The sequence below is a fragment of the Artemia franciscana genome, chromosome 17 (genome assembly GCF_032884065.1).
Source record: "Artemia franciscana chromosome 17, ASM3288406v1, whole genome shotgun sequence".
In the NCBI taxonomy this organism is placed as follows: Eukaryota; Metazoa; Arthropoda; class Branchiopoda; order Anostraca; family Artemiidae; genus Artemia; species Artemia franciscana.
In genome coordinates, this window is record NC_088879.1 from 10,393,512 (window position 1) to 10,416,359 (window position 22,848).

At 35.3% G+C, this 22,848-nt stretch overlaps 1 protein-coding gene across 2 annotated transcripts in view; it reads right to left on the reverse strand.

The window, feature by feature from the left end:
* The window catches only part of LOC136037825 (uncharacterized), a 79,530-nt gene extending 61,260 nt beyond the window's left edge, over nucleotides 1-18,270 (reverse strand). Inside the window, exon 1 of one of the 2 annotated variants that reach the window (XM_065720663.1) lies at nucleotides 18,192-18,270. Coding sequence is in view for 1 of the 2 variants with exons in the window: in XM_065720662.1 (XP_065576734.1) it covers nucleotides 18,018-18,173 (156 nt within the window). In the remaining variant the exon portion in view is untranslated. Of the gene's footprint in view, nucleotides 1-18,017 lie in introns of both variants that reach the window. The other variant, XM_065720662.1, reaches the window with a different exon arrangement.
* Nucleotides 18,271-22,848: the final 4,578 nt, after the last annotated feature.

Sequence of the window (22,848 nt, forward strand, 5' to 3'; positions counted from 1 at the left end):
ATATATACCCCCAGGGTATATCTTACAATGCCTACCCTGGGCCTTGGGGGGGGGGTGTAGAATAAGAAATTTTTTTATCTGACCCTTGAACTGTTTTTAACAAAATGGCAATCTCGAAAATTTATCCTGTTCATTTGGGGGAAAAGGGCGTTAAAGGGGGAAGGCTAGCTGCCCTTTGATCGCTTTTGACTCTTAAAAATTAACTACAACTTTCAATTTCAAATCAAATGAGCCGTCTCTGAAGTTGATTCGAGCGTCCCTCCCATTGCACCCGAGGCAACCGGAAAGCTATCACTGCATCCAAATGTTATCCTCGTGCAACAGAGAATGCGCTCCATAGCTCTAGTAGTATCAGTAGTGCTAAGGTTAAAAGTCCTTCTCACTCTGGAATAGTTAGACAGGTCCCGAATGATCTGACATCTGATGATGTTAAGTCTCTTGTGCCAAATTGTAGTGAAGCAAAGCAAAGCAGCTCTACCAGATCCTTAAGGCTGAAATTTGAAACAAACCAGGATTTACTAAAAGCAATGAAGCTCCCATTAGTGATTGGTTTCGAACGATCCCCCATTCAAGATTTTTTGTTTTTTACCCTTCGATGCTATAAATGCTAACCATACGGACATATTTCAAGTACATGTATGAACGAAATTTGTTGTTCTTTCTGTGGAGAAAAGGGTCACAGGAGCTATAAAACAGCCCCCTGCCAGAAACCAAGAAAATGTGCTCTTTGCAAATAAGACAGTCACCCATGTTATAGTTACAAATGCCCTGTTGCAAAGGCTCTGCTGAAAGGTAAATCTAGTTCAAAATAAGATTCAGATGCCGAATTTTGTCGTGGAATATTAATGGAAAAGTTACCGATCAAATCCCGATTCTTTTGCAGGTCTTTCAGTCCCATAACCTAGTTCTGATCCAGGAGCATTTTCAGTCGGAAGACCGTCAAAGCCTGTTACCACTATTTTCTAATTTTTATCTCCTCTTTTGTAGTGCAGTTGCAAGACTGCGAGGCAGACCATCTGGCGATCTCGCTATCCTATCCTGATTCCCTTGCAATCCCTTGCAAGCTATTAGGAGAGACTGATTACTTCATCGTCACTGAGCTTGAAAATCATGTAGTAATTAACGTTTATCTGCCTACAAATTATAACAACGAACAGTCTGATTCACGATTTGCGTCTGCCCGCAAGCTTTTAGGCAGGTTTCTTAAAAAGTTGCCTCTAAATCTGTTATAATCAGCGGAGATTTTAATGTAGATATAACAAATACAATGTCTTCCCTGTCACAAATCTTTCGGGGCTGCGTTCCTCCCGACTATTGTGTATGGCCTAAGAATGATAACTTTTCATATATTGGGTCACTTTCCTTAACTTCTAACTTAGACCATGCTGTTACTTCGTTTGCCAGTCACGAACCCAAAGCTTTAAAAGAAGATTTCTACTCTGACCACCTTCCTATCTCTACTTGCCATTACTCATCCCTACTTATGGCTCAAAATACAGAATTAAATTGATTTTCCAACCAAGATTGGAAAAATGTGTCAAGTGAGTCCTTCAGTAAAGTCTGTGACAAGATGCTGAGCAAAATCAAAGTGCCTTTCAATCTTTTATGCGATCTCACTGTGCTGCCACGAAGTGAAAAGAACATTTCAGTTGACCTCACTTCCTACTTGGAACAAATAAATGTGCTGAAAGAAGCACCATTCCTCTTCGACGTGTTTGTAAAGAGTCTCAGCTAGAAGATTGGTCAAAAGATAGAAATCTAGTGAATGCATGTAATTCAGCTAAGCTATGGCTTTCTATTTGGAACGACTGTGGTCACCCGAGAGATGTCTTAGTTAAAGACTTGAGGCTCCATAAGAAACGAAAATTTAACAAGGAACTGAAAAACCATAAGTTAATGCTAATCCAGAAAAATGTAATTCGTATTGCTGAAGACCCGTCCAAACTCTGGAAGCACAACAAGCCTACCAAAGCCCAGAGTGCTAGTGTGCCTGAAAAAAAGTAGGTTGAATATTTCACAAGGGAGTTAAGGGCTTCTAACAAAAACATGTTTTTTTTTAAAGATAGCTTGACCTTGTTCCTTCAAATAAGACGCGAATCTTTCCTAGTTGTGTTGCCAAGTGCTGTTTGCTTTTTGATTCCGAAATTAACGAAAAAATCTTCCTCTGGTGTTGATTCTATTTCAGCAAGACACCTGTAACTTGCAGGTTCTTCAATCGAGAAACATTTACCACTACCGTTTCAGATGATCCTTGTTTGTGGTGTAGTTCTTTTGCAATTTTGTATTGGACAAATAACCCCCGTCCTTAAAAAGGGCAAAAAAGACACCTCTCTGTGCAGTTTTTATTGCCCCATTACCATCTCATATACTACTTTCAAGCTCTTTGAGTGTTTTTTGATAAGAGATACTGAAGAAAATTGTTCCATACCTCCTCGTCAGTTTGGGTACCAGCGAGGCTTAGGTAGAGGGTATGATCTCTTTCTACTTATAAATATGGTGAAGGATATTGAAGAAAGAGGTGATTTCCCAGTCTTATGTGCACTTGATGTTGCATGAGCTTTTGACTCTTGTATATTTGCGCAGGTTTTGCTTGATGTTGCATGAGCTTTTGACTCTTGTATATTTGCGCAGGTTTTGCTTGACACCCTTTTGAAAAGTACTGACACTGCTGTAATCACTTGTTTAAGATACATGTATAGAAATCTGGAGGCTGGAATTAAAGATGGTAGTAAACTATTTCCGATTCTGAAAGGTGTACGCCAAGAAGCTCTGACTTCTCCGGTTTTCTTTAATATTTGTGTTACCAGTGCTCATGATAAGCTGAACTGTACTTTTATCTTCAAAGGAGTTGATCTTTCATTAGTTACGTTAGCAGATGACCTACTAAAACTTTCCTGCACTTTTCAAGGATGCTCTTTAGTCTTTGAGTTTCTCCAAGAAGAGTACGAACACACTTGTTTGAGCTTTAGTACTGATAAAACAGTTGTTCTACCATTAAGTTATAAAAAAAAGAAATTCAATAAGTCTATCCAGCTCTGAGGTTTCTTTTGCTAGCAGTCTTACTTAGCTGGGCATGCCTAGTGGAGCAAACCTGAAAGAAACTGTAAGCCTGGTAACTAAAAATTATGCCAGTAAAATCCATGCTGCGTATGCCTCCCTGGCTTCAAACGTTTCGTATCTAGGTAGAATTCACCGTTCTCGCTTATATAAAATCCTAACGGTTCCTTATTTACTTACCTTTGCTCATTTTTGGTTTTTCCTTAATTGTGGCAAAAGAAAGCAAGTTCATCTCCTTTACTTTAAATTTGCAAAGTATTTAATGGAACTTCCAACTTAGACAAGTAACTCTTTTCTGCAAAGAAATTATCATTTGGTAAACCCATCTGGAGTAATTGAGAAGCATATTTGTGATTTCACTACTGAATGCCAGAAGTCTTCCCAACTTTGGTCATTTCTGTTTGTCCCTTGTTTGTAATTGTCAAAGTGTGTTTTCATTTCTGTTGTCTCTCTTTTTTCTTTTCTTGAAATTTACTCTGTCTTTTTCTCGGCTTTCTGCCCTGTTTTTTTGTGATAGGGTATAAATGAAATGATGATGATGATGATCAGAACCATTAATGTCCCCAGGGCATAACTTACAACACCTGCCCCCAGGCCCTGGGGGTTGTGTTGACACCGGAATTTTTATTATTTGACTTGAACTTTTTTAAACAAAATGTCTATCTCAAAATTTTTATCTGATACATTTGGGGGGAAAAGGGCAGGGGGGACTAGCTACCCTCCAATAACTTTGACTCTAAAAAGTGAACTAGAACTTTCAATTTCCAATCAAACGAGCCCCCTCGGAAGTTTACATGAGCATCCCTTCCATAACAGCCATATATACCCCCAGGGCACAACTTACAGTGACTACCCATGGGCCCTGGTGTTGAAACAGAGTTTTTGTAATCTGACCTTTTAATGATTTTTAACAAAATGGCTATCTCAAAATTTTTATCTGATACATTTTGGGGAAAACGGGGCAGGGGCTATTTGTCCTACAATCTCTTTTGACCCCAGAAAGACGAACTAAAACTTCTAATTTCCAATCAAACAAGGCCTCTCTGAAGTTTATATGAGCATCCCTTCTAAGAACTATATTTGCCCCAGGCATAACTTACAATGCCTGCCCCCAGGCCCTGCGGGGTTGTGTCGACCCCGAAGCTTTTGTTATATGTTCTTAGAACTATTTTTAACAAAATGACGACCACAAATCTTTATTGGATGTATTTGAGGAAAAAGGGCGTGGGGTGCTAGCTGCTCTCTGATCACTTTTCACTCTTAAAAAGTGAAATAGAATTTTCAACTTCCAATCAAATGAGCCCTCTCTGAAGTTTATACAAGCATCCCTTCCATAAAAACCATATATGCCCCCAGGGTATAACTTACAACGTCTGCCCCTGGGTCCTGGGGTGCTGTGTCAACCCCGAAATTCTTGTTATCTTACCTTTGAACTGTTTTTAACAAACTGGCCACCTCAAGTTCAAGTTCATTTATTTATTAATCGCACATACATATATATATATATATATATATATATATATATATATATATATATATATATATATATATATATATATATATATATATATATATATATATATACTAGCTGTTGGGGTGGCGCTTCGCGCCACCCCAACACCTAGTTGGTGGGGGCGCTTCGCGCCCCCCCCAAGCCCCCCCGCGCGCGTAAGTCGTTACGCGCCATAATAGTTACGTGCCATTGTAGTTGTGTCCCTATGTCCCACCTGTGAATATAGATATATATATATATATATGGTTTTAACTACGTAAAACTTGCGAATATACAACATTCTTTGCTGTCCCATTGTCTTTGCATATAAATAGATTGTCAGGTTATCCCCCTGTTTCCCCCGGTGTCCCCGTTGTAGTTGTGTCCCTGTGTCCCGGTCGTCATTTATATTCCCTGTGTCCCGGGTCCCGGTCATCATTTGTATCCCGGTGTCCCGGTCTGTATATACATTCGTTTTTTAGTTTTGTTTTTCTCCTTTATTTTTTTCCTTTTTTTTTCTTTTTTAGCTTATTTAGATTTTTAGATTTTTTAGTTTTTTTTATTAGTTTTTAGTTTTTATTTCTTTTTAGTTTTTTTGTCCCGGTCGTCATTTATATCCCCCTGTTTCCCCCGGTGTCCCCGTTGTAGTTGTGTCCCTGTTTTATTTTTTTCTTTTTTAGTTCTTTTAGTTTTTACCTTTTTTAGTTTTTTTTTAGTTTTTAGTTTTTTTAGTTTTTTACCTTTTTTTAGTTTTTTTAGTTTTTTAGCTTTTTTATTTTTTTTATTAGTTTTTAGTTTTTTTGTAGTTTTTGCCTTTTTTTTTAGTTTTTTGTCCTGGTCGCTTTCTCTTTGAGTGTCGTCATTTATTAGTTTTTTCCTTTTTTTTTTAGTTTTTTATTGGTTTTTACCTTTATTTTAGCTTATTTTTCAGTTTTTTCCTTTTTTTTAGTTTTTTTTTATTTTTTATTTTTTTTAGTTTTTTACCTTTTTTTAGTTTTTTTAGTTTTTTTAGTTTTTTAGCTTTTTTACTTTTTTTATTAGTTTTTAGTTTTTTTTTGTAGTTTTTGCCTTTTTTTAGTTTTTTCAGTTTTTTTTTTAGTTTTTTATTGGTTTTTACCTTTATAGTTTTTTTAGTTTTTTAGCTTTTTTATTTTTTTTATTAGTTTTTAGTTTTTTTTGTAGTTTTTGCCTTTTTTTAGTTTTTTCAGTTTTGACGTCACCTAATCCAGTTTTTTCAGGTGACGTCACCTGACACATCCATCCACACATCCACAGACAGACAACTTATTTTTATATATATAGATATATATATATATATATATATATATATATATATATATAAATGACATAGGCCTATGGGGAGACAAGCTCGAAAAACTAGGCCTAGACAAAGATAAAATAATAACACACTACAATACAAAGATAAACATGACGGCAAAGATACAATAACACAACAATAATATGAAAGTAGCAGCTAGCCCAGGATCATTCAGTACTATTGAAGAAATTAAAAATGTCCATATTATTAAATATAAATTAATACTGGAAGATAGCTGAGAGGCCCATAATCACCCAGAGCAACGAATCATACAAAAACTTTGCCTTACTAAAAAGATAATTAATTAAAAATAATCCTGAACTAAATGAAATTTAAGTTTCCTTTTTATTAAATGGATAGAGGAAAAATTATCAATAAGAGTCTTGTGAGCATCCCAGCACCGAGCTATTGACACAAACGGAGCGAATTTAGATCTCTCAGTATTATACTTGTCAATGTAGATATCCTTTTTTTGTCGAGTGTTATAATTATGTAAATCTTGTGATTGGGAGAACAAACTTTGATGGAGGTAATATGGCGGTAATTTTTTAATGTCATAATTGATTTTGAAAAGAATTGCTCCAAAAGCAAATTGTTGAGAGACTGGAAGTATATCTAGATAAGTATATAAAGGTGCAGTAGAAGACTTATTTGGAAGTTCAATAGGTGATGGAATAAACAGTTTAAGGATTCTTAGGGCTTTATTTTGTAAAATCTGTATTGGTTTAATATGGCTTTTATATGTAGATAAATATACTAGAGAACAATAATTAATATTAGTCTGAATCAGAGCAAAATAAATACTTCGTAAAGCAGAGTAGGGCAAACAAAGCTTCAACCTTCGCATTAAACCAACATACCTTGAAATCTTTAATCGTAGATTTTAAATGTGTGTTTTAAAAGATAAGCTTTCGTCAATCACAAGTCCAAGGTACTTTATCATTTTCACACGATATATTGATAATAGATACTTTGAAGAAGTAACTCGGGTAATACGAGGGCAGATATTTGACTTTCTGCCGTAAATTATGAAATTAGTTTTTGATACATTCAAAGCAATAAAATTTGAAGAACACCAATCAAGAACATTAGAAAATGCAGTATTCAGTTTTGCCTCCAGCTCCTCGTCATTCTTTTCAGAAATTGAAACTGCCGTATCATCAGCAAAATGTGTGTTGAGACACGGGGATGTAAAAGCGCGGTGAAAATCATTTATATAAATTAAAAAAAAGGAGAGGACCTAGGACAGAGCCCTGAGGTACCCCAACCTTCGAAGACTGAGGTACAGGTGAAGAGGGGAAATTGCCTCCATCTAATCGTTGCTTTCTCTTATCAAGATAAGATTTAACTAGATCCAACGCCGGTCCACGCACACCAAAATTATCCAATTTACTAAAAAGAATACAATGGGATATTGTATCGAATGCTTTTTTAAAATCTAAATATATTGTTGCTGGAATTTCACCTCTATCTAATCATTCATGAATATATTGGATGAGAGCAACGATAGCATGTTCAGTGTTGTGTCCAGACCGGAAACCAAACTGGAAATTCGTGAAGAAATTAGACGATTTAGAAAGTCATAAAACCTCTTATAAATTGCCTTCTCAAGTATTTTAGAAAATGCTGACAGAATAGAAATAGGGCGGTAATTTGATGGATTTTCAGGAGAGTCACCTTTGTGAAGCGGAACTATCCGCGCTTCTTTAAAAGCAGATGGGAAAACTCCAGTTTTAAATGAAAGATTAATTATATGCTGTAATGGTAATATTATTGCAGACAGTATTTCTTTAACAATTTTAGAACTAGACCCGTCAATTCCCGCTGAATTACCTGGATTTAGATCAAATACTATTTTTGTTATTTCAGAATGAGAAATAGGCCCGAGAAAAATTGAATTACTTTGAGGAGATGGAAGGTATGAAGAAAAATGTTTATTACTACGTGAATCAAACTGGTTCATTACTGATGAAACAATTTTCTCTCCTATTTTAGCAAAATAAGTATTCAAAATATCAGCCACTTTCTCCGATTTATTAGCAGTCGAACCATCTTCTAAACTAATAACTTCAGGAAAATTCGACTTACTTTCTTTTTTTATAAAATAATTAATTAAAGACCACGTTTTGCGAGGAGAATTTTGAGCTTCTTCGAAGGACTTTTTATAATACAATTGTTTCGACAAACGTATTATTGTGGTTAATTTATTTTGAAAATTCTAAAATTTTTAATATTATAATCAGTTGGATTCTTTAACTGCTTTTTAAATAACTGATTTTTTTTTCTTAACTGATATCAAAATTCCAGACGTTATCCATGGCCTTATAGGAAATTTTTCTCTGCAAATTTTAATCGTAACAAATGGGCAACTAGAATCAAGGCAGCAATTGAAATTTCTTAGAAAATTATCAGTTGCCATATCTGAATCCTCCGTGGATATTACCTCCTGCCAATCCAATAGTCAAAGGCTTTCATTCAGGTGCTTTAATGTTATTTTATTTATTAACCGTCCTTGACATTCCTTACTTACCTGTGGTATTTTATAAGTAAGAGCTAAATCTGAAACCAGCAGGAAATGATCCGATATTTCACTTAAAACAGCAAAATTTGCTTGAATAGGTAAAGATGTAAAAAAATTATCAATGACAGAAGCAGAACTAGGTGAAATTCTTGTAGGTATCAGGCAAGTAGGAAGCAGACACGCAGAAAAGCAAGAAGACAATAACTCAACAGAGGATTCATTTGAAGCTTCTAGAAGGTCAATATTGAAATCTCCGGAAAGGATTACATCTTTATTTTGAAAATGGGGTTAATGCAAAAAATCATGGAGTTTAGAGAGGAAAGATTTGACTGGAGAAGAAGGCGGTCGGTATACTATGCAAAAAAAACATCTTTTTTTCCAAGACTAATTTCAGTCACCATTACTTCAAAAAGCATTTCCTCATGAGAACCTTCCAGATTTGCAATGCGTCGAAAAGAGATACCTTCTTTAACTAGTACTGCTAAACCACCCTGGCGCCTAGTCAATCGGTTTTTAAAAATAAATTGATATCCAGGAAAAACAACCTGAGGAGTCAGGTCTGTAAGAAAAGTCTCACAGAATCCAACGACATGACAAGATAGTTTATGAACTACATCGACAAGATCATCCTGTGAACTAAAAAAAACCCTACAATTTAAAAATCCTGTTCTCACAACACCGGTACTGGGAAGATCAGAAACTTCGGAAGGTAATTTATATTTACAATTTGGAAAGTTAATTAGCCCACAGTCATTTATCTTATTTCCTGAAAATTTATCATGGCTCTGGAATATGGAAAAATCAAAAGGGTTAGACTCAAGGTATCTCAGTCTATCCCCAATAAAATTATCATCCAATGTACAAAATCAGAATTATGATCCGAACTAGCAGAAACTTTCGCAAAATGCATACCGTCTGAGTCTTAAAGTAGCAAAAACAACTGAACCAGTGAGAACTCGAAAATAATGAAAAAAAAGAAACTGCTTGAAAATAAATAGAAACAGGAGAGAGAAATGGAACATATTCATTGTAAGATGAAATGCGGACACTGAAAAATTATTGCACTCAATTACTTCATATAAATAGAAACACACACAAAAAAAGAAAGAAAAAGACATAAAATAAACACATAATGAAAAAATTATTTTTTTATCAGAGGGACAAAAAATAGAGTATTTTTTCCCTACAGAAGAAAAAAAAATGCTATCGTATGAACAGAGAAACATTACATATTGTAAAATAATAAAAGTAATCTCACCAAATGAAATGTCATTATTAATCACCGTAACTAGTCAATCTTAATCCACTATGAAGACGGAGACTTTTTACATTCTAGCGATAATTTGCTCCCTTTTTGTTTAATACGCGTAAGATGAACCGAACCTGAATCACGCATCTCCTTTCCCTTAGACAATGGCTCATTCCGTAGAAAATTTAGCTTTGGTGGGAGATCACTGCAAATGCGAATTCCACTACCCCTCAACTTATTTACCTCACTGAGAATCGACTGAATGCTACGATCCGTGTCTAGCGATATAAAAACAGGGATCGGTCGAACACTAGTTTTCCTACTAGTAATGTTACTGCTATTTCTCTTAAGGCGATAACACTTTCTCTTAAGGCGATAACACTCTCTTAAGGCAAAAGGGCATAGGAGGGGGGCTATCTGCCCTCTACTCTCTTTTGACTCTGAAAAAATGAACTAAAACTTTTAATTTTCAATCAAGCAAGCCCTCTCTGAAGTTTATACAAGTATAAAAACCATACTTGCCCACAAGGCATAACTTACAACACCTGTGTCTTGGCCCTGGGAAGTTGTGTTGATACCAGAGTTTCTGTTATATCATCTTTGAACAAAATGGCTATCTGACAATTTTTATTGGATTTATTTAGGGGAAAAGGTGTAGAGGGGGGAAGGGCTACTTGCCCTCCAGACACTTTTAACTCTGAGAAAGAGAACTAGAACTTTTAATATCCAATCAAATGAGCCCTTTCTGATGTTTATGCGAGCATCCCTTCTATAGCAGTCATATTTGTCCCCAGGGCTTACAACGCCTGCATCTGGGTCCTGGGATGTTGTATTGACCCTGGAGCTTTTTATATGATCTTTGAACTATTTTTAACAAAATGGCAACATAAAAATTTTTAATGGATGTATTTGGGGGGAAAGGGACGTGGGAGGGCTAGTTGCCCTCTGATGACTTTTGACTCATACAAAAGGAACCAGAACTTTCGATTTCCTACCAAATGAGCCCCCTTTGCAGTTTATATGACAACCCGTTCCATATAAAAAGCCTCTGGGAAAAAAATAAATAACAAAACATTGGAGCCATATTGCCTTTGCTATAGGCAAATGTTATAGCGTTACCTCTGATTTGGGATTGGGGGTAGGCTATGTATGGCTTGCATTCTTATACCTATTCAGCATTAGACCAACCCCCACCCTCAGATGCCCTCAAGATTTTGTTTCAAAAGAACATCCTAATTTTACTGTAAAGACCTAACTTTTATGCTACTTTTACTTGTAAACTATTATTAACTATTCATATTACACTACCTGGTAATTTCCATGTACTACCAATGTATAAGGCATGGGTGGCTGAAAAATTATGTGGTATTGGGTCGGTTTATGTTGTAAAAAAAAACCCTTTGTCATTCTAAAGAGTGATTTGAGATCAAATAAGTTTTGGCTATTTCATCTTTTTTTCCACTTACTTAGTGAATATACAAGAAATTATGATGCCTAGGTCTTGAATCTTCCAAAAACTAGCTTTGAACCTTATATGGCAACAAAAATAAATTTTTGAAACTTCCTGTTCTAGAAAATGCATGAGGCAACCTATATACCATCCTAAACAAACCTTGAATATTTCACAACATGCAGCATAGTAATCCCCAAACTTCACTGATGCTATAACTATAATCTTACCCTTCAAAAAAAAATACTCCCTATTCGAATAAATTTCATTTCTTTCAGTGAACAGCCCAAGGAGTGCAGATTAGGGAGAGAGTATAGGACTTTATCTACTTTGAAAATTATTTCCAGGGCTCTTTTTTGGATGGATTCAATTTTATCTGACTCTTCACTGGAGATGTCATGGTGCCAAACTGGACAAGCACATTCAAGATTAGGACAGACAAAGGAAGTAAACATCTTTAGGGAATGAAGAGTGAGGAGTCACATTTATCTAAAAGCTTAAGGGGAAGACACATACCTCTTTTAAAGAGAGAGAGTTTTATGGATGATATTTTGAACATAGATGCCCCACCTTAAATTAGAAAAAAATGATACATCAAGTAATTTAAAGGAGGACACAAAAATTTCAGGAGGGAGAGGGATTAAGAAAAAGGGATAGAGATTTTAAACATCATATTTTAGAGAGGTTTACTCTTATGTCCAAAAACAAGGAATCTTGTGCAATGCTATTGAAGATGCTCACAAGGTAACTCATTAAATTTGTAAAGGAAGTTTCAACAACCATACCAATTTCTATCTGTCATAAAATTTCTTAGCTGTGCTGTAAATCAAGATTGAGAAAAGGAGGGTACCAAGGAGAAATTATTGGGATGCCCCATTGTGGACAGTTAAGAGAATTGGAAAAGTGATTCAGATATCTTACCCCTTGTAATAAACTTGAAAAGAAGGAGGCAGCCAGTTTCATAAGCGACAAATAACTAGTAAATTATGTTGTAGGTTCTGGCCCCAAGGAGGCCAGATTTAAACCATGGCTATATAGAGATTTTTTTTTCATTACTTAGTAATGATTAGTAATTAGTAATGATTACTAAAGCTGGGTTGTGATGGTACATGATAAGCTATCAGCTGACACGCTGGCTGCAGCTGTTACTAGCTCCATTCCAAACGTTGAAACCAAAGTAATTGATAAAAAGCCTTTAGCTGTTGTCTGTGAAATACCCTAAACTATTCAAGAGCTGATTTAGAGGCCTCAATGGAAGGACTTATTAGTGCTAATCAAATCGGCAATTCTCGCACTTTTCGCCTCGAGTTTATCGAGAAAACCGCTCTGAACGCGGTACTGGAGTCTGGAATCCATATTGGGTACGAAATTTTTTGCGCTAAGCCCTTTCAATCCATTCCGCGTCGATGCTTTCGCTGTCAAAGTACTGATCATCTGATTGGAGCTTGTCCCCGCTCACCAGCACATCCCAAGTGTTCCAGATGTTCTAGCCCTCATGTGAATTCCAAGGAAAACCCTTGCCAAAATGTGCAAATTGCACTATGGAAGACGTAAGTTTTAGTCTGAAATGCAAAGTTCTCCAATCGGCTCTCAACAACGCTAATAAATGAATGCTCAAACTCCGTTTAGCTTTGTGTCCCTTAATAGTAATGGTACAAAAGACAAGGATCTACTGATTAGTGAGCTGCTTGAAAATGATATTGTGTTTCTACAGGAGCACCTTCTCTCTAAAGTGAATGTTGATAGCCTAAAGCGTTTTCGGACCCATTATACCTTCTTGAGAGCCGCCCAGAAAACCCATGATAGACCATCAGGAGGTCTGGCCATCTATTTCAGACACAAGACTCAGCCGATATTATTGCAAAGTAACGCTAACATCTTAGCGATAAAATGTGGTGATACCGCATTTATAAACATTTATTTCCCCTGTAATAAAAAGACTGTGCAGTCTGTCTAGTTTTTCACAAGCATGTAATTGCCTATGAACACTACTTAGCAACCTTTCAAAACAAAATACCAAATGCGTTCTCACTGGCAACATGAACACTGACTTATTATCTAATTCTGACTGATCTGAAATCTTTCTCAATTCACTACCTGGAGGATTCCATCTTGCTGCTAAAGATCTTCTATTTACTTATATTCACAATCGTGGTGGTCTTACTTCCAACCTTGATCATGTAATTGTGTCAGATTCAACTCTACTTTCATCAATAGTTCATGTGGACGACTCTAAAATCGACAATGATCATTTACCAATCACGTGCCAACTATCTTGCTCTATGGCAAGCTCTGTGCAATGTAACTCTCCCAAGTGGTTCTCAAAGTTGAATTGGGAAAATACCAATGTTCCACTTTATGTATTGACATTGTCCCAGTTATTATCATCTATTAAAGTGCCTTTCCACTTATTGCAAACATCTGTATCTACAACTTCAACTCGGATATATATCAACTCGTATTATCAGCAAATAGTGTTCTGTCTAAAGCCTGCTGCTAAAAAAGCTGTTCCCTCCAAGTGCGTGCAAACGGGTACTCGCAATCCCTTTTGGAAAGTTGATCCTAAAGTGAAGATGGCTAAGCAAAAAGCTAAGTTCTGGCTCTGTATGTGGATAGCCTGTGATTGTCCTTCTTCTGGTTCAGTACATCAAATAAAACAGAAAACCAAACGAGAGTACAAATATTTCCTGCGTAGAGCAAGACTGAGTGCCTGGGATGGTCCTTGTGACAAGAAATCCTGGGATCGTGTTATAAACAGTGTAAAGTGTTCATCTCCAATTAATTCGTCTCTTTGGCTATGTGACTTCGTTTCTCATTATAAAAATATTTTGCTTTCATTTAATATTAATCTCCAAAATCATTTTGCAAAGCTTGTCAACTCAATACTCCCAATTTGTATCAACCAATCTCAAGTGTTGTTGGTGGAATCTGGTGTTATACTCCGAGCTCTTAAGCAAGTGAATAAGTCTGAGTCTCTTGATAGTGATGGTCTTTGCTTCAAGTTTTTTGCTTATGATAGTCCTGAACTGCTGAAGCATTTGCAGTTGTTTCAGATGTGTTTGGCACAGTCTGTTGTGCCAGATAGTTTTTTGTCCAGTTGTATATCTCCCATAGTTAAGAGGGGTAAGGACCCCAGTGCTTGCTCTAGTTACCGTCCTATCACTGTGTCTTGTTAGTAAGCTATTTGAATATGTACTGCTACCAGCTATTAACTCCAAGTGCAATTTTACACCCTTCCAGCTTGGTTTTAGAAAAGGTATGGGCTGCATTCAAGCTCACCATATTGTGGGTCGGCTAATGAAACAAGCTGTTGCTCAAAAAAGTCCCCTGTATTGTTTGACTGTTGACATATCTAGTGCTTTTGACAATGTAATTCATTCAAATGCTTTGTTTTCTCTAGCAGCCTCAGGTGTTAACCTTTCTACTGTTTCCATGCTTAAGTATTGGTATGCTAATTCTTCAGTTAGGGTGAAGTGGAATGGTACTGTAGGGGAGTATATTCCTGTTAAAAAATGCGTTAGGCAAGGTGCCGTGTTATCCTGGAGCATATTTAAATGTGTTTTAGCTTAATGTCTCCAATGTCTTCAACCATCAATTTTTTACAATGATAATTCAGGCATTAGTCATGTTGCATATGCTGATGATGTTCTGCTTCTTAGCCAGAAAAAACATAGTCTAATTACCAACTTTTACCAGATTTCAGCCACACTATCCACAGTAGGCCTTTCAGTTAATGCCTCCAAATGTGAGTTTTTGTGTTTTGGGAGTCCTCCATCAGTATCACCTCTTTGCTTGGGTTCTTCAACTATACCATGTTCAGCAAGTATTAAATGGTTGGGTCTCTCTTTTTCCATGTTACTTTTGTCTACTTGCTCTGCTATTACATCCAGCGTGCTGAAAAGTATGTGGGTTAGATACATGAAAATTTCACCAAACCATGGTTGGTATAACTGAAAAGGACTATGCCATCTTTATTCTAGTTTTTGTGCCCCTGCTGTTTTTTATATTTCTGGTTTTGCTTTCCTCCTTCGCAAGAAGGATACAAAGAAAATATGCTCAGGATATTTTAAGTATTGCAAGTATTTGCTGCGTCTGCCTTGGTGGTATTGGAATCATACAGTTGTTTCTAAATTTGACATTGTTGATGCGCCCTCATGACTTAAACATTTATCTAAAGATATATGTCTTAAAACTCAGCAAATGATTAGTGTTTTTGACCCTCTTTGGCCATTTTTTGAATTGAGGTAATTTACTTATGTTGTATGTTGTTATGCTGCTATGTTATTTATGTTGCTATGTGTTTTTTTGTCTTGTCTTTTTCTTTTTTTGTGTGTTTACTCCACAGTTTAATGTACTTTGTGGGTTATAAATAAATTATTATTATTATTTATTAGTTAGATGCTAACACTTGGTGCCAAGTGCTAAAACAATGAAATTTTTAGTTTGTAATATGTAGCTTATTTCTATTAATCACAATATCCCAGTTTTTTACTATTACCCAAATATTTAAATCACTTAAAAAATCATTTTATCTATAATTTTCTGGTAATCAATCAGGCAGAAATGGATTCTATTCAGTCAGGAATAAAGCTATGCTACTTGTTACAAAACGTATCAGAAGGTTATAAAGAGTAAAGAAATATATAATTTAGGGCTATGTATGGTACCATTAGGAGGATAGGGTGCTAATATTAGAAAGTTGACCTTGATAATTGGAAAGGGCATAAAATAAGGTAATCTATACTAATTATATATATATATATATAAATTATACTAAGGTAACAAGGTAAAATATAGCAGTAATTTTAATGGTATGTTTCCTTCAGAAGAGAGCCCCAAGTACAATTTTTTCCTGGGAAACAACTGTCAGAGTTTGTTATTTTGTCTATAGCCTACTGCTCTTTTGAGTGAAATTCTAGTTTAAGGGCTTTATACTACCTTGGAAAGTAGTTGAGTTAGGTGAATGAATTCAGGGACAAAAAAAAACCTAGGACAGAAAGTTTATATCTGAGCTACTTTGTCCACATTGGTTATTTCTTGGTTTAGATGTTTGTAGGCTATATATTAACAGGTTTATAACAATAAAGGCCTAAATTCTCAAAAATGTATTTTTAGCCTAATTTTGAGTTTTAATCTCCTTTTCATTGGCTTTGGTTTTTGAAAATACAATTCCTGTCATTTCAGTAAAATTTTACCCTATATCATGGAATTTTTCCTAAATTTAAGAAATCATTTTACAGGTCTTTAGAAAACCCATAAATTGGGATTAAGCAAAGTTAAAAGTCCTCAGTCACTTTTTTTTAGCTGCATTTAAGCAGAAGATTTATTTTAAGGTTTCACTTTTGCAACACAAAGTTTGTTAGGTAATTGTTGTTTTGTCACAAGCTGTCCAGAGTGGAAACTGTGCTGCAAAGCAGCACAGTTTCCATATTATACCACTTAGAAATGCTAATTCTAGAAGGGCATCCATTTCTGGTTGACCCTCCTCCTCCATGGGGCAAACTAAAAATGCATAGAGTGGGCAGGGTTTTGAAGCCAAGGGAAAAGTGGTGGGTTGTACAATATAAATGAGATTACATTTAAATACTAATTCTAATTATTGCTGGTAATTTCTCCATAGGACAAGTAGCAATATCCAACTTATGATAATAACCAAGATTATTCAATTTCACTTTTGAGTTTACATTCAATGTTGCTTACAAGTAACATTATCTATAGAGCAAAGCTTATTAGTCCATGAGCCCTGTGGGCAGTGGGGTGAGGTCTTTATTCTATATTTATTAAATAAATATAGAATACAGACCTCACCCCACTGTCCACAGGGCTCATGGACTAATATGGTTCACTCTATAGGTAATGTTACCTGTTAGCAAGCCCATTTTCTGCCTTTTTAGTTTGCCCATGGAGGAGGAGGATCAACCAGAAATGGATATGCTTCTAGAATTAGCATTTATAAGTGCTACAGTATGGAAACTATGCTGCTCTGCAACATAGAGTAAAATTCTAGTTAATTGACTTCTTGCTATCTTGGAAAGGGTTTAGGTTAGGAAAATGAAACTTCCAGGGATGAATCTACAGACTAAAGTGCTCCCAGGAAGGTGTTTTGAAGCAACTACCTCTGCTCCTTTTCCCTCTAGAGGGCCCTGACCTTTGATGACCTTTAAAAATATGTGTAAGTGAAACCTTACAAAATAGATCTTCTGCTTAATTGAAGTACAACAAAATTGTTTTCAGCTTCATAAATTTACTCAATTCCATTTTATAAGGTTTCAAAGATATGCAAATAAATTTCCTAAATTTTGAAAAAAAAACATTGATATGGCTCAAAATTCTACTCATATAAAAGGAATTGTATTTTCAGAACTAAATACAGAGAAAAAGCAACTACTAACTGAAAATTAAGGTAAAATGTCATTTTGTCAAAATTTCAATAGGTATAGACCTGTCATGTAGGCAAATTTCAGGGCCCTCTAGAGGGAGAAGGAGGGGAGGTGGGTACTTTAAAATACCTTCCCAGGACATACTTTAGCCTGTAGACCCATCACTGAAAGTTTCATTTTCCTAAACTAAACCCATTCTGAGATAGCAAAAAGTCAATTAACTAGAATTTTACCCAAGTTACTTTCCAGTTTAGACAGCTTGTGATGAAACTAAACAATTGTCATTTGTTAAATGTTTTCTGTGGCTGGTACCATCTGAAGGGAGCAAAGTTGAGATATATTCTTAAAAAATATTCACTGGAGATTAATAAAACTATTGATGGGTACTGTTTACCTAACTCAACTGCTTTTCAAGATAGCAAAGCACATAACCTAACTAGAATTGTCTTTGATAGTTATAGACTATCAAATGTTTGCTTCAAACTGGGAATAAATCTTATCATACTTTACAGCTGTTTAGCCTCAGAAGCCATCTAGAGCTAATTCATACCTCCTTTGATGAGAGTTTTAGTGTACTTGCATTCTCTATCAAATTCTTGAAATGTGAATATGGATTATTGAATAAACACAACGCCACTTCTGCAACTTGAGCTCCAAATACTTCTTTCAATATAATCCTGTAGAGGACTTTCTTTGTATAAATCATCTTTTCTCTCAATCTCACCTTACTAACTCAAGCTCGAACACATGTTCAACTTTTAAATTTGCTTAATACTCTAGGCACTGCTGCCGCTCGACTGGGGTCGTAAGGTGTGTTTCGAGTGAAAAAGGGGTAATTAGCTATGTCCTTCCTACAGAAATGTGATGAAATTTGCGTTGAATTTCGATGACTGTAGTACGTCTATGTTGTAACTGTTTTAACAAAAAAAAATAGATTCATTAAATAGTTAATTTTTTTACTTGTGTCGTAAAAATCTTTTAAGTTAAGTTTATTTTATAAAGTGGTAAATTTTACGCAAAAATTTATCTAGAAAAGGTGAAAAACAACAAAAAAAGTTACAACCTGAATTTTCTTCAAAACAAAACGGAAAATGCCATTTTCAGTTATAAATTTAGAAGTTGTTTAAAAAAATAGGGCCTTGTCATCTGCTTTCAATCAGTAATAGCTCTTTTAGACTTTCCATTTTCAGGAAAGTTAGGATGAAAAATTGGAAGTGGAAGATATTCGATTTAAACCACAATAAACATATATAAATCTCTTTTTGTCTCCTTTATCCGACACTTATACAATAAAAGCAATGAATGTTATCTTTTTGAGTCCTATTTTTCTATTTTCTCACCTTCGGATATACCGGTCTTGGAAACTAAAAACTGAACAGGAGTTCTCGTATACACTTTTGGCTTTTCGTTCCATTGTCTAAGAGAGTGGATAATATTGATACGTTCTAAAATATGAGAATGCTAGATTTTAAACTATTGCCATCCCAGCAAATACACAAAATGACATTCCTCAGTGTTTTTGTTCCCAATCCTTTGCGCCACAACCGTAGTTTTTAAACTATTTGATTTCCAAACATTTATTTGAAAGAAGTAAGCGTAAATAATGTAAACTTATCTACAATATCCACTGTTTAGCGGAAGTACACCTTTTACTTGTCAAAACATAAAAAAGAAGAAATACCATAGTCTGCAAAATAAGACGGAAAACTGAAAAGAAAATTGCCAACAAAAAACTTTTGATTTGAGTTTTAATAAGAATCCTCATATTAAAGGTCATACAAATGTTAAAAAATAAAACGTAAAGATGGTTGGACAAAGGTCAATTGCAATTAAACATCCTTTCATGGAGCTCAACATCACCTATCTTGGCCTTGCTATAAACATTATTTGACTCATAGCAATGTAGTTATTCAAATTTGCATCGGCCTTTACTTTATATATTCTTTAAATACGTATTTGTTCCAAATCAACATTGCCACAGCTACGAGTACCACATAGTGACATTTTACGTAGTATTTGTCTTCATATTTCAAGAAAAGAGCTATCTAAGTTAGACTATTTTTTCTATCAGTTTTAACTTTCTTTAATATCGCTATAAAGGTATGTGGCAATGATATTTGAAATTGACAATTAAAAAAAACTGTGTCATTTTCAAAATGTTTAGAAATAAGACACTTCCCATAGGAGATTCTTTGGCAAGAATCCAAGTTTTCTTAATATTGCAAAATGAGGAGTAACGACACTTTTTTATTACTAAGATCTTTGAGCCAGTCCGGCAGTGTGTTGCTACAGCCGGGTTTGATTTCTAAGTCCCACCTTATCAAGCCAATGTCAAAACATTTGCGCCACCGCAGGACTATAAATTTTCAAGACCCACATTGCCCAGCTGAAAAAAAAATTATTGCACCAATAAATTTGGTGCTTGTTATTGTCTATCCTTAATTTTTTCATTATTTTTTTTTATTATTTTATTTGTTTTTTTTATTCATTAGCCTCATCAAACATAGCTTAAGAACAACCAGTTACCGACCCTTTTTTATAAAAAAAAGTGAGCAATAATAGTCTGTTTATGTATGTGTGTATATTTGATGAAAATATTGATGAAAATAATTTGATGAGAATCTTGATGAAAGTTATATATTTAAAATCAGCATTAAAATGTGATTTTTTTTATGTAACTAATGAAATCGAAATTCCATTTTTTAGAGTTTCGGTTACTATTGAGCCGGGTCGCTCCTTACTACAGTTCGTTACCACAAACTGTTTGAAAAGCAAATACCAGTAATATCTATAGTGTTTGATGGTATACACCATCTCCTCATTTGGAAAATGTTTCGGAGCATCTTCAATGAAATCAAGAGGTACTTTGGGCATTCAGTTTTACATTACGAATGTGCCGAGAACAGCTTAGAGCATAAACCTGAGGGTATGAAGTCTAAACTTTCTGGGCGTGTTGAAGGAATGTTTAAAAAAAGAGGCTAGACAAGTCCCCCTCCCATATTCTTTTTAGCTGTAATTTCGTAAAAGACATCCGATCAAAATGCTTTAACATAAAATTGTTTTTGTATCTTTTAAGTTGAATAAAGAAAAAGTTGAAAGTTGAAGAGTTGTAACTAGAATCTCAAAGGTTAAAAATATTAAATATACATATTTATTACTTATTGTCCAGAAAGATTTGTTTCATCTGAAAAAATAAATAAATCAGCTTTAAAGGTTTGTTACATCGGATCTTCTTTTTTTTTGCAAAAAAACAAAGATTTCTTATGAATGATCTTCACAGGCGTTTATATCATAGCTTTAAGGAACAAAAAATTCCAACAAGGTTGAACATGTAAAAATTCTAACTTTTGTTTTACTCTTTGATATTGTCTCATATCTTTAGAAAACTGAAAAACTTAGTTTAGTGGTTCAATTGCATGATGGTTCAATTGCGCGAGGGTTCAGTTGCAATGTGGTTCAGTTGTACGTTGGCTCAGTTGCACGATGGTTCAGTTGAACGGTGGCTCAGTTACACGGGGGTACAGTTCCCCAGGGGTCCAGTTAAATGGGGTTGAATTGCCTGGTGGTTCAGTTACACGAGGGTTTAGTTACATAGGGGTTCAGTTATTCCGGGGTTCAGTTGCACAATTTTTCAGGTATACGGTGGCTCAATTACACGGTGGTTCAGTTGCTTATGGTTCAGTTACACGGTGGTTCAATTACACGCACACCCAAACAGTTTTAAGACTTTCAGAATCTAGATAGTAAAGTAACTTCCAGCGGTGACTCTGAAAAAGAATTACATTCCAAAACTGGCGTAGCCAACGCAGTATTTCAGAGACTTCCACCAATCCGCAAGTTCACAATATGTTCAAAGAGGCTGAAATTCAGACTATTATATGTTTGTTGTGAGGCAACAAAAATAGCAATACCTAATGGTCCTCAACTGGCAATCGGAAGGCATTCATCACCGAAAAAGGCCGAAAAACACGATCCGTAGAAAGTGCGACGTGACAAAAGAGTTCTCGAAACGATTCAATCTTCACAGCCACCTTATTCAGGGAAGACCAGAGGGTACTCACTGACGCCCTTTGCACTTTAAGAGCCACTGGAAACGCTAAGCTCTAAGTTAAGGGATTACATTGAATTAAATGTTGGACTTTCCATATAAATCACCTGCTGTTTTGAGGCCGATTTTTAAATGCATTTTCACATTTGATGTAGACTATGAAATCTGACAAACATTATATATCTAGAATCAGCATGAAGATTCAATTCTTTTGATGTATTAATTACTATTTAAGTTCTTTTTTTTAGAATTTTGGTATTTGTTGGCAAAAGTCTATTTTTGATTCTACACCGTCCATTTTACGTGCATTTTGGAATATTGATAGAATTTCAATGATCTCTTCTTCCTCGTTTTTTTTTGTTTGTCTTAATGTCCTTTTTGCTGATTAAATTTACCCTTGGGGTGAAGAGAATTTCACCAAGGGGGATGGTCATGGGTAGAAGATTTTTTTGGGGGGAGGGAACTTTCCAGGGTTATTTTCTGCTGGATAAATACGCAGGACCCCGTTATTAATACCAAATATGGTTTTACACCACAAAGCCAAAACTGAATTCATAAAAGATAGCGAGAGATCTGGGGCTAAGAAGACAAGGAATAAAAAATGATGACAATATAGATCATGTATGCGCAACTTGTAATTAGACGAAAAATATTCACATTTAGTGACAAATGAATTCTTTGAAGAAAAGATGTTTAATAAAGATTAAAGCTTGAAGAAGTCTATTTTTAAAGGGATGCGATTTATCCATAGTTTTCGATTGTGCAGAAGAGAGCGGGAATGAGTAGGAAGAGCCGTATTGGTACCGGCCGGCCTAGTGCCTTAAACTGCTGGGGACAGGTAGCTCAGGTACTCGCACTTCCCACAATCAATAGCAGTGTATTATTGTTCATAATCGTATATATCCATTGTTTGCAGACTGGAGGAAAATAGCGCTTCCAGTAGCTAGTTTTTTCTGGAGAAGAAGTCAAAGAGGGGAAAGGACTTGTTGTTAGTCCATATACCTCCCTACAATTTTTGGAACTGGATTTCTCGTTAGAACTCCCTACCAACTCAACCTTAGACCGACTATCAAGCTGACATCAGTATATCCAAAAGAGGACATATTTAAATAGAATTAAAAGACAGACTTGAAAGAACACCAGATATATATTCTAAAATTGCATGGAGATTCCCTGCTCCTCGTCCAACTTCGTGGCGAAAAGGTTTAATTCTAGAAATAAGGTCACTTGATCTCAAAACTAGATAGAAATTAAGACACATACGCTCTGAGAACAGAAGAATAGGAGTTTTAATCTTAAACAGGAATATGAATAAAAAAATATCAGTATCCAT